Source organism: Scatophagus argus, chromosome 5 (assembly GCF_020382885.2).
Source record: "Scatophagus argus isolate fScaArg1 chromosome 5, fScaArg1.pri, whole genome shotgun sequence".
NCBI classification, from domain to species: Eukaryota; Metazoa; Chordata; class Actinopteri; family Scatophagidae; genus Scatophagus; species Scatophagus argus.
The window spans coordinates 27,387,948-27,402,501 of NC_058497.1; the positions used below are offsets into that span (position 1 = coordinate 27,387,948).

The 14,554-nt window shown below is 39.7% G+C and overlaps 1 protein-coding gene across 4 annotated transcripts; it reads right to left on the reverse strand.

The window, feature by feature from the left end:
- Nucleotides 1–8,887: 8,887 nt before the first annotated feature.
- Nucleotides 8,888–14,020, reverse strand: LOC124059813 (ras-related protein ORAB-1-like). 4 transcript variants are annotated; one of them, XM_046390194.1, is made up of 6 exons: nt 13,751–14,020; nt 12,150–12,222; nt 11,964–12,059; nt 11,751–11,846; nt 11,532–11,663; nt 8,888–10,496 (listed from the first exon to the last, which is right to left on the reverse strand). In XM_046390194.1, the coding sequence occupies exons 1-6, from the start codon at nt 13,777–13,779 to the stop codon at nt 10,263–10,265; spliced, it is 660 nt and encodes a 219-aa protein (XP_046246150.1). In that variant the 5' UTR covers nt 13,780–14,020; the 3' UTR covers nt 8,888–10,262. The 4 variants fall into 4 exon arrangements, with proteins under 4 accessions (XP_046246150.1, XP_046246148.1, XP_046246149.1 ...); XM_046390192.1 differs by having other exon boundaries at nt 11,751–12,059; XM_046390193.1 differs by lacking the exon at nt 13,751–14,020 and having other exon boundaries at nt 12,150–12,846.
- Between the last annotated feature and the right edge of the window lie 534 nt (nt 14,021–14,554).

The window sequence follows — 14,554 nt, forward strand, 5'->3', positions numbered from 1 at the left end:
CCACTTAGCATCTCAGGATACATGAGAAGCTTCCTTTGGCCAATTGCTGGCAGGGCATATGTGTTGATGGCCTGGACCTTGTTCTTCCCATTTAGCTGACTTCTGACTGTGGTTTACTTCCTTGCAGCCTCCTCCTCCTGTGGTTTGCATTTGCCTGCAGGATCCCAAGGTACTTGTACCTGTCCTGAACTTCTGTAATGTTGCCTTTTGGTAGTTCAACCTCCTCCATTCTGATGATCTTCCCTCTCTGTGTTACCATCACATGTTCACATGTACATGACCAAAGATGTTTGTACCATATGATTATTTGTGTTGAAATGAGCTGCCTTTAATGTGCTACTCTTGATGTATAAGGATAAATAAGTGTATATACCTTAAACTTTTTTTAGATTATTAGTAATGTTTAAAGACAGAAGTATGGTGGCCTGGCCTCTTGTGCTCATTACTGAGTTGCTTTGCTACATATAAATGAAATCTAGCCAACAGTGACACCTGACCACTGGTTCTTCAGCCTGTGATCAGGTCTGTAAATACATGTGAATTTTGGGTGTGTGACGAGTTCCAGCTCAAACAGTCCACCTACCAGATACTCCAGTATGAATGTTGATAAATCACAGTGGCTTCAGTGAAGAACTGGAATGTATATGACCTGTTTTCTATAAGTTTTGTTGTCTTTTTATCATCCAAAATTCAGACCCAAATCTGAAGGTGCTTTCACACCTGAACTGTTAAGTAAAAATGAACTCAAGTTGGCTTGTGGGAAAGCTGTCAACTAAACCCTGTGGAACAAACAATCGTTTGATCCAGTGGGACTCGTTCAGCTGTTAAGTGAACTCTGGAATCTTCGTTTGTGTTGTGGAAGAAAACAAAGCAACCATAGGAATTTATTTGTTTGAATTTTGCCCCATCAGAGCTAATTTATTAACTTATTTCAGCACACAAACCACAATTGAAGGCTACAGTACATTCAACAGATGTTGTGAACATTCAAAATATTAAAAATAGCACCATGTGGCACAACAACTTAACAATAACTAAATGATCAAGAGATGAAGCTGTTCTCAGTCAAACTCAAAGCTCAGCAGCAGTGACATGTTCAGTAGTTGTGGAAAAACTCTGAATTTCATGTTATAATAAATTAGAATTTGAAAAGTTGAGGATCCAACATGGTGCCACTGCGTACGGCTTGTCATCCACCTCTGCTCTGAGTTAGAATTTATCAGCTTTATTGGCAGTATATATATTTTTACATACACACACTGAATTGGTCCTCTGCATTTCACCCATCCTTGGTTGAACACACATGCAACACCCAGCAAATTACATGCAGTGAAACACACACTGCCACTGTCAGCCACCCCGGGGAGCAAATTGGAGGTTAAGCGCTCAAGGACATATCAGCTGGTGAATGGAAGGCAGTGGGGGGTGCATTTTCTCATTAATCACTCCACCACATCCAAATTTTTCCTGCCCGGTGGGGGAATCGAACCGGCGAACCTCTGATCACAAGCTATATAAAACTTTGTTGCTGTTACTTTTTGTCAATTTTGTATCACTGCTATAAGTCTATGATCGCCAGACCCTGCTGAATGTTTGTGATTTCATGGTAAACCCTGCAATCCACGACTCGAGTGAACAATCAAGGACAATACCACCTTTCCAGGAGTCTATACCCCACTATCTCTGGTGTTATAGCAGCACAGAGAGATAGATTCTCCCTTGGGAAAGCGTCAGTTGATTTTTCTGTTGTTTTATGGAGAAACCCACTGGAAAAACCCTGGAGTAGCTCAGGACCAGTGCTCTATAATGTATACTTTCCCAAAACAGGTCATGGTGTGTCTCACCTCAACTCAGCCACCCTCTGGTGAGGGTTCATCACCCTCCTGATGCATAATGGATCCAACAACTCTGCCCTCCCAAAGAGAACAATAGACAGATAGCAGTCTCCTGTAGACAAATTAAGGTTCATTTCTGATGTCATGAATCCCAGCTTGAAAACAAAGAATGAATGGTAGGGGAGGGGGGTTACATCTGCTTTGATGATAACAGAATGTGTGACCTCCAATCTCTCCCTGTTATTACAAGCCAATTATGTGGAAGGAAAGCAGAGGTTCATGCAGAGTCACTGCGCAGATTGTTATTTCTATGATGTCTGCTTACAGATTCAGGTCTCTCTCTCTCTCTCTCTCTCCAGTGTTTCATTCTTTCATCCTCTCAGTCTTTCTCCTCTAAGTGCCAGTCATTGTGTCTATGCACTAGAATCAACAAATTATTCCATGAAATATTCATTCAAATATAATGTGAATTTGTACAGCGAATAAAAGATACTGGGAGAAATTGCTAATGTTAACAACATAATTAATTAATGAAGATGATAACCATTTCAATCAATGGAATGGAAAATAACTGAAAATACACCCGAGCTTTACCGTGAGTGAACATCTGGTTCTGTTTGTGTTCTGGTTTTGGCCTTCTGGAGCCAGGTCAGCATTATTTGAAGCTTAACATAATGTTACTTAAACTAGCAACAGACAAACAGAAGCAAGCAAATGAGAGCAAGAACAGATGAACATTTTGCTCTCTTTCTTGGTAATGCAGCTTATTTAGGCACATTATGATTCAATTGATAGAGAACCTGATATGGAGACGGCAGAAAAATATACAGCTGGACAGCTGGAAAGAGGTCACTGACAGAACACAGGTGCTAGAACCTTGCCAATACAACAAAATGGTTGGAACTGCACTTTTCTTTCTTTTTAACAGCTCAGAATGAATTGTACAGTAGATCTAAAGGACAGAATGACAAAATCACAAAGATATATTTTAAGAAAAAATATCCAGCTTCCCATTAGCTGGGAAATCAAACAGAAAGATGACAGGCCAAATATGATGATGAGTTTGTGAGTCAAAGGAAATCTGGTTGAAAACAGAAACTGGAGACTAGAGTGGGGAGCAACAGCGAAAAGACTTACAGTTTTCATTATACATGTCCATCACACACAACAATGCCTACTTATAGCTACTATGATTAACACATCACATAATTTCTTTAGTGAACCATCACTCACAATAATATCTCACTTTTCATCGTCAAATGAAGTTTAGGGTGTAGTGTTGAAAAGTGTTTCACAGTAAAGGATAAAATCACAAAACCACAGAATAAATTGAGACCTTCTGCATAAGTAAAAAAGAACTTGTCGTGCCTGGGTTTTTGTTATGCTTTGTCTTTTGATTTCTGTCCATGTGCCATGTTCCATGTTTGTCTTGTGCTTCCATGTATTATGTTAAAGGTTTTTGTCATGTCCTGTTTTATTTTGAAAGTGTCTCTTCCCCTGTGTGCCCTGTTTTCATGTAGCTTTGCTTTGGTTTTGCTGATTGCTTTCTCCCTCCTGATGTGTGTCACCTGTGTCTCGTTGTCATGTCTATTTGGTCCTTGTCTTCCCAGTCACCTTTGTCTGAGCGTCTGCATTTTTCCATGCCATGCCAGGAACTTTTGTTGTACCTTGCCATGTTTGCCCAGGAGTTTTTGCCACAGTAAGTGTGTTTTTTGAGTTAGGTTTTGTTATCATTAAATAAAGACTATTGTTTCTGGACCTCCACCATGCCTGCCAGCCTTTTTGACTCTGCATTGGGGTTCAGTATTTTCCTGCGTCAGCGACGCCTACCCTGTTTGACAGAACTGAGAAATACACTTGGTTAGTATGCAGATAAACACTCACCGGCAACTTTATTACGTACGCCCAATCTACGGCTCATTAACTCAAATATCTAATCGGCCAATCACGTGACAGCAAATAAGTGCATTTAGGCATATAGTAGTTGTTAGGATTATTTGAGCAAATGAGGATTTAAGTGTCTGAATGTGGCATGGTGGGTTCAGAATTTGTAGTACACATGAAAACGTGGATCCATCCTGCCTTGATTCAGCAGTTCAGGATGGTGGACTGTCAGTGTGGAGGGTGTTTTCTTGGCACACTTAGGGCCCCTCGGTACCAACTGAGCTTGTTTTAAATGTCACAGTTGACCTAAGTATCGTTGCATGTCCATCCCTTCATGACCACAGCTTCTTCAGAAGGACAACACATCATGTCACAAAGCTCAGATCATCTCAAAAACAACAATGAGTTCCCTGTACTCAGTTTGCTTCCACAATCGTGAGATGCTGTTATATCAATATGGATAATGAATCTATATTGAATAGATATCATGAAGAGTTAGAACAGTTCTAAAGCAAAAAGCAACAAGCTGTGTTTATGTGCACACCTATATGTGTGTGTTGGCCTCATTGGCCTGTTGTATGCTCATTATGAAGTTATTCTGTTTGTCTCTCAGTCATCGGAGATAAAATTCATCAGCAGCAAAATGATGACAATCAATTTCACATTTATCGACTTTACAACAAGCTGCCTCCAGGCAACAACCTGCTTGTCACTGCTTGTTCAATGACAATAAAGCCTGTTCATACACACATGTATACATATTATACATGCAAAGATGCAGCCTAAAGGGATCAAATACAATTCAGTAATCTGCGTTATTATCCTCTCAGGTGGGAGGATGGTGTGTGTGTGTGTCTGTGTGTGTAATGGACGGGGCTGAAGGGTCTGAAACACTCACATGCCAAATGAACAAAGAGATTTAAAGACAGGGCATAAAACACAAATTCCACTAAAAACTGCAGCTTGAGATGTTTATCCCACAGTTACACACCATATGCATTAAAAATTAAAATAATTATTTTGTTAATAATTTATATAAGTGAAACTACAAGTGAAACTACCTACAACGTTGTAGTTAGTTTCACTTAGTCTTCAAGCCTATCTACACAGTCCAGACACCTTGCTTTAACTCTTTGCGTTACTCTCCAGATCCAACGCTCCACACACTATAACTTTTCATAAAATTAAAGACATCAACTTGGACAATCTATCCTCTAATATCAATAGCCTTCCCAGTGGAGACAGTTTTTCTACCCCAGACAAATTGCTCTCACACTACAACATCCTCCATAACCTTCTAAATAATCTTGCTCCACTCAAAACCAGATCTGTCTCATTTACTCTCTCTGCACCTTAGTTCACTCCCACTCTAAGACAGCTAAAAGCTAAAGAACGTCAACTTGAAAGACTCTACAGGAAAACTGGTCTCCCTGTGCACAAGGACATGTACAGTTAAACTATGTATAGTTAAACTATATTGTACACTACAAAGACTATTTCTGAAACCAAATCCATTTACTACTCTGGTTTAATCAGTTCAAATAACAGAAACTCCAAGGCTCCTTTCTCCCTCCTTACAAACATCACAAACCCCCCGGATTTACTTCCTCTTCACCTACACTCCTCTGATTTCTGTAACACTATGGTATCATTTTTCTCCACAAACATATTCACCAGCAACTTACACCCACCTCTGCTCCAAATTCACCAACCCCAGTCCTATTTACCCCCACCCATTCACTTTCAGCATTCATCCTACCTTCAATTAAATCACCAAACTTATTCAAAAATGCAAATCCTCCACCTGCCAAATAGACCTCCTTCCTACTATCCTTGTAAAGGACACCTCCGCTCTCTGTCCCCTCTCATCACAGTCATCATTCACTCTTCCCTTACCGCTGGAATTGTCCCCTCCTCTCTCGAAACAGCCACTGTAACTTCAATACTCAAGAAACCTGGTTCAGATCCCAATTATCTTAATAATTTTTGTCCTATTTCAAATCTTCCATTCATCTCCAAAATTTTTGAAAAAACATTTGCCACCCAACTCCATCCCCATCTATCCTGCAATAATTTATGCGAACAGTTCCAGTCTGGTTTCTGTCCCCTCCACAGCACTGAAACAGCACTTCTTGAAATAACTAATGACCCCCTCCTTGCTGTATACTCCAGTTCCCTTTCCATTCTCCTCCTCCTTGATCTGAGTGCAGCCTTTGACACAATCTCACACTCCATCCATTTCGACAGACTCTCCTCTATTGGCATCACTAACACACCACTCAAATGGTTTCAGCCATACCTTTTAGGCTGCACTCATCTCATTCAGTTAAAGTCACACACTTAGCAACCCTCTCCCTGTCACCACAGGTGTGCCCCAGGGCTCTGTCCTGCCCCTGTTGTTCATCATTTACCTTCTCCCCCTTGGCCAAATCTTCCGCAAATATCAAATCAACTTTCACTGCTACGCGGATGACACCCAGATTCACCTTTCTACCGAACCCCACTCCACACTCCCTCCTTCCTTCCTCACCAATTGCCTCCTTGAAATGCTATCCTGGTTCACCTCAGACTTCCTCAAATTAAACAGTAATAAAACAGAACTTCTTCTCACAGGCACAAAGTCTACATTAAAGAAAGTCCATAACTTCTTCATCCTCATCAATGACTCCTCCATCTTCCCTCCCCTCAGGTAAAGAGTAAATACTTGTACTTTTAGATTTTTCGATTTACACTTATCTTGTTTTAAATGTTGTTTATCCTATTTTTATACTTTTCACTTTTCACCTTTCTTGGTCGGGAATACTGCAAATGTAATGTCTGTAAGGATAAGAATTTCCCTTCAGGGATAAATAAAGGAATTCTGATTCTGATTCTGATTCTGAACACCATCACCCAACAGACCCTGGTACAGAAGCTCTCCACCCTTGGTCTGAGTCACACACTTGGGAACTGGGTCCTGGACTTCCTGACCAACAAACCTCAGACCATCAGGATCCACAACTCCACCTCCTCCTCAATCACCCTCAGCAGTGGTTCTCCCCAGGGCTGTGTGCTAAGCCCCCTCCTGTTCACTCTGCTGACGTATGACTGCTCGGCGAGGCATCCCAGCTGTCACGTGAAGTTTGCAGACAACACAGCAGTGGTGGGAGGCATCAACAACAACTCTTCATTTCATATTTTTATATTCTGCTTATTGCTCCTGGGACCTGAGTCCTAATTTCGTACCATAAACAAGTAAATGTGAGCTGATATGACAATAAAGTTTTTTGATCCTTGATCCTTGATCTTACAGTAGCTCCACTGGCTCCCCATCACTCATCGCATCAACTATAAAATACTTCTCCTCACCTTTAAAGCCACCCACAACCTCACCCCGCCATATCTCTCTGACCGCCTCCATATTACCACACTCTCCCACACCCTCAGATCGTCCTCCTCCCTCCATTTCAGTGTTCCCCCCGCCTTGCTACCATGGGGAGCAGAGCATTCACCTGCTCTGCTAACCCTAACCCTTCCCAGCTCTGGAACTCACTTCCATCTGACCTCCATAACTCTGACTCACTCCCATACTTCAAATCCAAACTTAAAACCAAAACAAAATTTTATTTTTTCTTATTGTGTCTTATTGTTGCTTACTGTTTTACTGTCTACTGTACTGTTTTTATGATTACTGATGTGTGGTGACCTTGAGTATCTAGAAAGACGCCTATAAATAAAAAGCAATATTATTATTATTATTGAATTATTATTGTTATAATTGAAAAAAAAAAAAATTTCCCCTGAACTGAAATTTGCTTTTAAGTGGAATTTCTTGTGGTAATAGAAATTGAAATAGCACATAATGGTTAATGTAGTCACATTATGGAAAGGCATTGGCTATAATGTGAGCATGTTGAATACGATCAGTGTAATAAGGGCAACAAATCTGAGTATCAAATCAGTACATACCTGCTGCACACCTGCTGATACTACAAATATCTGCTTATCTCAAGTCTGAATTGTAAGACTAATATAATAATAATAATTAATAAATAGCTAGGTGGCAGTATTGTCATAATTTGTGTTAGCAGTATTACAGAGATATGTAACACATGAAAAAACACAAAGAAGCAGGTGGACAAGAGATAAACCATGCCATGTATTTTTGATTCATTTTCAAGTTTTCAGTCAGGCAGACAATTTATTCAGCTATAAACACAGACTGAACCTTATTTACTTTTTCTCTATAGACATCCACCTGTTGGATTTATTTGACTATTCAGTGATGGTTAGGCATATGGCATCACTTGAACGGGCACCATCAGTGTACACCTTAATACACTACATCAACCTTGACGTTGACCCAGAATGAAACACCAACAGCCAAAATGACAAAGCAAATAACAACCAAAGAAAAATACAGACAAGGAGAGAAAAGATGTGGACAGAGGAAGAGAGAGATTCAGGAAATCGAGGCTGAGGTTAGACATGAAGAGAAAGAGAATGAGAGAGAGAAATGGGAGAGGTATGAGAAAAATGGAGAGAATAATGGAGAAAAAAACTGAGGAAAAAAAAAAGAGAAATTAAACCATATGAAAGAGGATCCAGATGTAACCAGTGTGTTAGCCAGACTCATCATTCGTTCCATCCAGTAACAGAGGTGAAAAACACAGCAACAGTGACATCTAGAGGAAGGAACACTAATAGCAGTTGATCTGTATTTTTTTTTTTCATTTGTATTTACCTCTTTTCTGGTCCCACACTACAAATACTTGCTTGTGTTGTCTCTTCCTTTTCTGAATGAAATAAACCAGTGGATCGCAACCTGCTTTTTTTTTTTTAATTCACCCTATGCTCACTGACTCACAGTTTACAGCATTAAACTGACTTGCTCCTGGTTGTACAAAGGATAAAGGATTTATTGGCTCCTGATGTGCCTGGGTGTTCTGAGATCAGTGGGTGCAGCTCTACTGGTTGTTCTTAGACCTTGGCTTGGCACTAGAGGGAACAAGGCCTTCCACAGGTCGTGGAACCCTCTTCCAATTGAAGTGAGGCTACATCTTCGGCATGATGTTAATCTCTTCTTAAAACTTTCTGTGATAGAAGAGCGCTTTGTACCCTTGTTAAGACAGGTGCTATACGAATTGTTATTTTTTATTTGTTTTCTTCTTTTTTTATATGACAAATATTTGACAAATAACCTGTATTCATCATTTCCACTTTGCAAGCAGCAGTGTGGTAATATGGACCTCTCATCTTTCTGAGGAGAAAGTCCGTATTGTATTTGTACTTTTTGTTTAATGTTCATATGATTTTAGTGAGGAATTCTGGATGTTTCATGATTATAAAAAAAATAAATAAATAATTTGCCACTGATATTATATCAGTGTTCGGTGAATCACTGATCATTGTGCTACCATAAGAATCCTTACAGTAATGTATCATGTGAAAAATTATCTCAATAGAACATATTTAAGGTTGTCAGACAATATGAGAAATCACTTCACACCCCAGAGTGGTATTTGTCAGACTAATATTGTCTGAGAATGTCTGACAGTTAATCATAATTATTAATTATGGTGAGATAGCGGGTAGTGATTTTAAGCCTGTGAGAATCTTCTAACGCTTAATCATTTGGAGCTTGAACAGATGTGCTGCTATTAAAACTGAATGTCTACACTGAAGATCAACTAATTTCAGGTCATATGACCTCTTGGTTTAGTCTGTTCACAACAAATTCTTTTTTGTTAAAATTGTAAATGTGCATACTGAAAGTCCTAATTCCTTAATTTAAGAAATAAAATTACATAGGTTCATGTCTGAAGACTGAACACAGAGACTCCCCCACTGTCTGTGTTACACTGACTTACAGAGCCTCTATCAGGATAGTTAATCATCTGTTAAATTAAATTTTATCTGGCTTTTGTTGAAACCCTAATGAGATGATGACATTTTTCGTGTGTTCCTGCCATTGAACACTGGTTCACACCACATCTCATACAAACAATCAGTGTTGGTTTCCTGAAGGTTGTCTTTCAGTTTTCTTAACTTGTAGAATTACTAGAAGCCTAAACTTAGCCAGAGAGGCAACACATCAGAAAACACTCATATATATATTTACATGCACATTTAAAACAGGGCCTTGTTATGCATTTCATCATGAAGACAAAAATACCTTTATTGATAAACAACGCAGGAAACACAACAAAACTGTTAAATATAATAGCTCAAAGGTTCAGCTCAAAATATTCATATCACACTGTCTGATAGAATTTTTGCCCTACTGCGTGACTATTAACTATTTTGAAATATTGCTAATTCCATGTGACAGGTTTACAATACAGTAAATGGGCCTGTATGCATATAAAACTCTGTTTCAAATCTTTGTTATCAGTCCTGTTTGTTTTTGCTCTCTAAAAAAGTATAAATGCCATTATATATTTAATTCAAAATCATCAAGCTCAAGCTTGTTTTTCCTTCCTGAAAAGTGGATGTATTTCAGATCTCCCTCTTTTGAACAGTGGACATTTCATTGTAGTCACATCATGTTGGTGTCTCTTCTGGTCAGCAGCAGTTATTGGCCTCCTCCATCTGTTTTTCTCCTCCCAGCCACAGAGGGGCACTGTTGATCTTAGCACTCTGGGCCCTTGCCTCTTTGGACTGGCATTGCATTCCCCCTCCCTCACTGGCCAGGCGCTTATGGATCTCAGAGGCCATGGTGAGGAAAGCCTTCTCCACGTTATCAGAGCTCTTAGCACTCGTCTCCAGGAATGGGATTTTAAGAGACAAAGCCAGATCCTAGAGAGAATGAATGATGATAAATGGATCCAGATGGGAGGTTTAGCAAATAATCACAAATGTTATTCAACTATCAATGTCATAGTGTAAAAATAATGTATTCAACATTCCAACTTAGTGTTAAGCATGAGCAGTAAAATGTTTTCATCTAAGTGAGTCAGTGTAACAATAAATCTTCAATAAATCTAAGAATCTTACATTATTGATTTTACATGTAAGCAGTTTAACATGGTAGATGGCGGACCTGCTTTTTATCCTGTTGGTTACTTTGAAACTACACCAAAGCATCATGAATGATGAGCTCACAATATGTTTGTTATGTAAAAGTTACTTGTTAAGTTACCTGTTAATAGGTTAACCACATGCATATATTAACACATTAGCATGCTAACATATTATTAACTTTTTTCTCAATCAAAAACTTGGCTTTCCTCCTGTCACCTCCCTCAATCCAAACTCGACATTTGCCTCCTCAAGTGGAAAAAGATGACATCCATAATCCCCAAGTTTTGATATTAGTAACTTATACAGTCATGTGTTTCACAAACCTCAGCCCATCCTTGCTTGTGAACAACTGAGTCTTTTGAGGATGCCACTTTCATACCCAGTCCTGATACTATCACTTTTAGTCAATGAATTCCAAACAGGTGATTTCTTAACATTCCACCATTTCCCCAGTCTTTTGTTGGTGCTATCAAATTCAAAATAAGCATACAGTAAATTCAAAATAAGCATACAGTACATTACAGTACATTACATTAAAGTACATACAGTACCAAAAAAGTGGGTGAGGCCAAATATTAAATATGTCTTTGTACTGTTTTCAATTTAACAGATCAGCATATCTTCACATTGTATTTATGTTTTACACAGCATCACAACTATTTGTCTTTCCATTTCTAAGCATTCACTGTTGTTTTCTGGTGTCTGGTGTTTGTTTGGTGCTTACTGCCTTACAGCAGATGGTACAAGTTAGATGTTTCATAGTATTTGGAGGTTGTACATTTATACTGAGTATTGTGTAGAGCCTGTCACCTGAGCAGTGGCAGCGTCCACTACTTTCTTACTAATGAGGTCAGACTTGTTTCCCACCAAAAGCCTGGAGACCTTTTCACAGGCGTAACGATCTATCTCATCTAACCACTGCTTCACATTGTTAAAGGACTCCTGAAGAGAAAAGAGACAGAACAGGAGGAGATATGTTGGTGTTCAGACTCTGTAACTGTTGATTTTGAGACAAAAACACACACTGACCTGCTCGGTGACGTCATACACGATGATGATACCATGAGCTCCTCTGTAGTAGCTGGAGGTTATGGTTCGAAACCTCTCCTGACCTGCTGTATCCCACTGAGCGACACACAAATACAGCCTTACATGACACAGGATTTTCTGACTTTTTACTGTGACCATTGCAAAACAGTGTTTCCTGATCAGCATTCCCATGTCTGATGAATAAACTCTTACAATCTGCAGTTTCACAGTCTTCCCGTCCATGTCAATGGTCCTGATCTTGAAGTCAACCCCAATAGTGGAGATGTAACTCTCAGTGTAGGTGTGATCCTGAGGAGGGATGATGACATGTGCTTTACAAGCAGTTAAGTTTTTTAAGCATGTCAGTATTTTTTTTGTTTGATTTTTTTATAGGCCTACCGCAAAACGTAGCAGCAGACATGACTTCCCGACTCCAGAATCACCAATCAGAAGAAGTTTGAACAAGTAGTCACTGGAGAGCAACACACACATACACAAAAATGTTGTAGATGTGCAAACGCGTACAAAGATATGACTGGAGTGTCTTCTGCTGGGATGTAGCCAGGAGATGCTTTTCATGTCCAAGTTAATTCTGTAGATAAGTTTTGTTTTACTAAATAGCTTCTCAATTTAAATGTTAGACATCAGATTAAACCCTAGAAAACCATACTGTGAAACAGTCAACTGCAAACCTCTGGCGCACATCCATGAATGCAGTTTTATTCATTAAACAGATGTAGACACAGATGGTGGCTAATACGCAGTCTTGTAGCCACAGTACAGCCAACAGATTTCCACTTTGTTTTAGCAATGAAAAAATGGATTCTAATTAAAAAGTCCAAGAGTCGTGGCTTACTTTTGGTCATTTTTAAGAAAGAGGAAGTTGTGCTTGCAGGTTTATATTTTTGAAATGACATCTTGATCATTAAATATTCTTTAAACTTACTGGGATATAAACAAGGTGTCTGAGCTGTTCTGCATGTTAGCAATAACATACCAACACAAAGAGTGTTTTATATTGTATGTCATGTTTTGTAACTATTGTATAGTTTAATTGTGATTAGAGACTGAAAATAATCTGTGCTCTGTTATTAACATAATCTGTGCTCTGTTATTAAAATAATCCTAACCCTAACGATGAAAGAAAGATGATGATGAAAGTGACATATTTTGTCATTGGAAGGAACTCACTCCAACGAAATTTGTTCTCTGCATTTAACCCACCCAAGTGACGTGCACACACACACAGCAAACCCGGGGCAGTGGGCGACCGCGTGCAGCGCCCGGGGAGCAGTGGGGGTTAGGTACCTTGCTCAAGGGTACCTCAGCCATGGACACCGGTACGGGGAATCAAACCAGCGATCCACCGGTTACGGGTCCGACACCCTAACCGCTGATCGACGACTAACCCTTATTTTAGTAATAATAGAGCACAGTTATAGAATAGAATAGAATGTCTTTATTGTCATGAGATCGAAATGCTATCCTTAAGGTACAAGAGAAACATTAAGAGAGTTACGAGGGAGTAGTCACTTTCTCTTAAGCAGTTTGGCTGGGCAGCTTAATTTGCTCTCAGGACTACAATACCCATGAGCCTCATGTGCCTAAATTGCCTTGTCTTGGCAGAAAATGAGACGCTTTCTTTTGTAACCCCAGATTCCAGCTTGATAACGCTGACTGCTTGTCACCTATCGTGCTCTTTATACATTTTTTATGTATACACATAGAATTAAAGCTGCATACCTATAACCAGAACACAAGGTGGATCTGAAGCATCACATGCATGATTATTATAATATCATTTACATAAAAGGCAAATAAACACCCAAGCAAACATAAGACAGCAACTACCTCTGCCTGAGCAGCATGCATATCCAGGTCAAAAACAAGGACTGTCATCAGGTCTCAAAGTGTCTGCTGACAATGCCTGTCTGTGTCTTCCCCTGGGATATATAAACACTAATTACACTAATACACAGTATGAGAGAAACAGTACTTACTATTCAGGGTTCATGATGGCTGAGGTCATCTGACAAAATAAAAAACAAAAGTCTGGATACTGAATTGTGAAGACAGTCCAGATATGTGAGACTCAGTGATGATGTGGACAGTTCTGGTCTGCTTGTGTGTGTGTCCTTTGTTGGGCAAATGGCAGAATAAGCTAAAGCTACCTGCCTCATGAGGTGACTGATGAGCCGACTGGCTCAAATTCATGATTTATTAATAAAGAAGAGGTCAGGTTACACCAGAGAAATGCAGGCAGACAAACACACACACACACACACACACACACACACACACACACACACACTTTACTGCTAAATACACTCTCTAAGTTTAAACTTCACTTCATTATGGTGATGTATGTGCAGCTTTATGGGGTTAGTGTTGTTGCTGTTGTTGCTGTGAGTTTCACGACAAGGTGCCTCTGCTCACACATCAATCTCCAAACAAACAGGCAGGGAGTAGTTCTACTACCCAACAAACTACAGAAATACTTAAGGGAATCTCAAGCCTTCATGAACTGATTTTTAAATGAACACCTAATTCAATTTGTTCAGTTCAGTTAAGAAGAGTAACTACTCTACCTTAACAAAGGACCTTCGGCAGTTTCAGTTCTTAGCCATGGCCTAGAGGTTGGAGATGCGGCTTGTGACCGGAAGGTCGCTGGTTCGATTCCCCCACCGGACTGGCAGAAAAAAATTGAGTGTGGTGCAGTGATAATGTCCCCACCCTCCATTAGCCCGCTGATGTGCCCTTGAGCAAGGCACTTAATTCCCAATATGCTCCCCGGGCGCTTGATG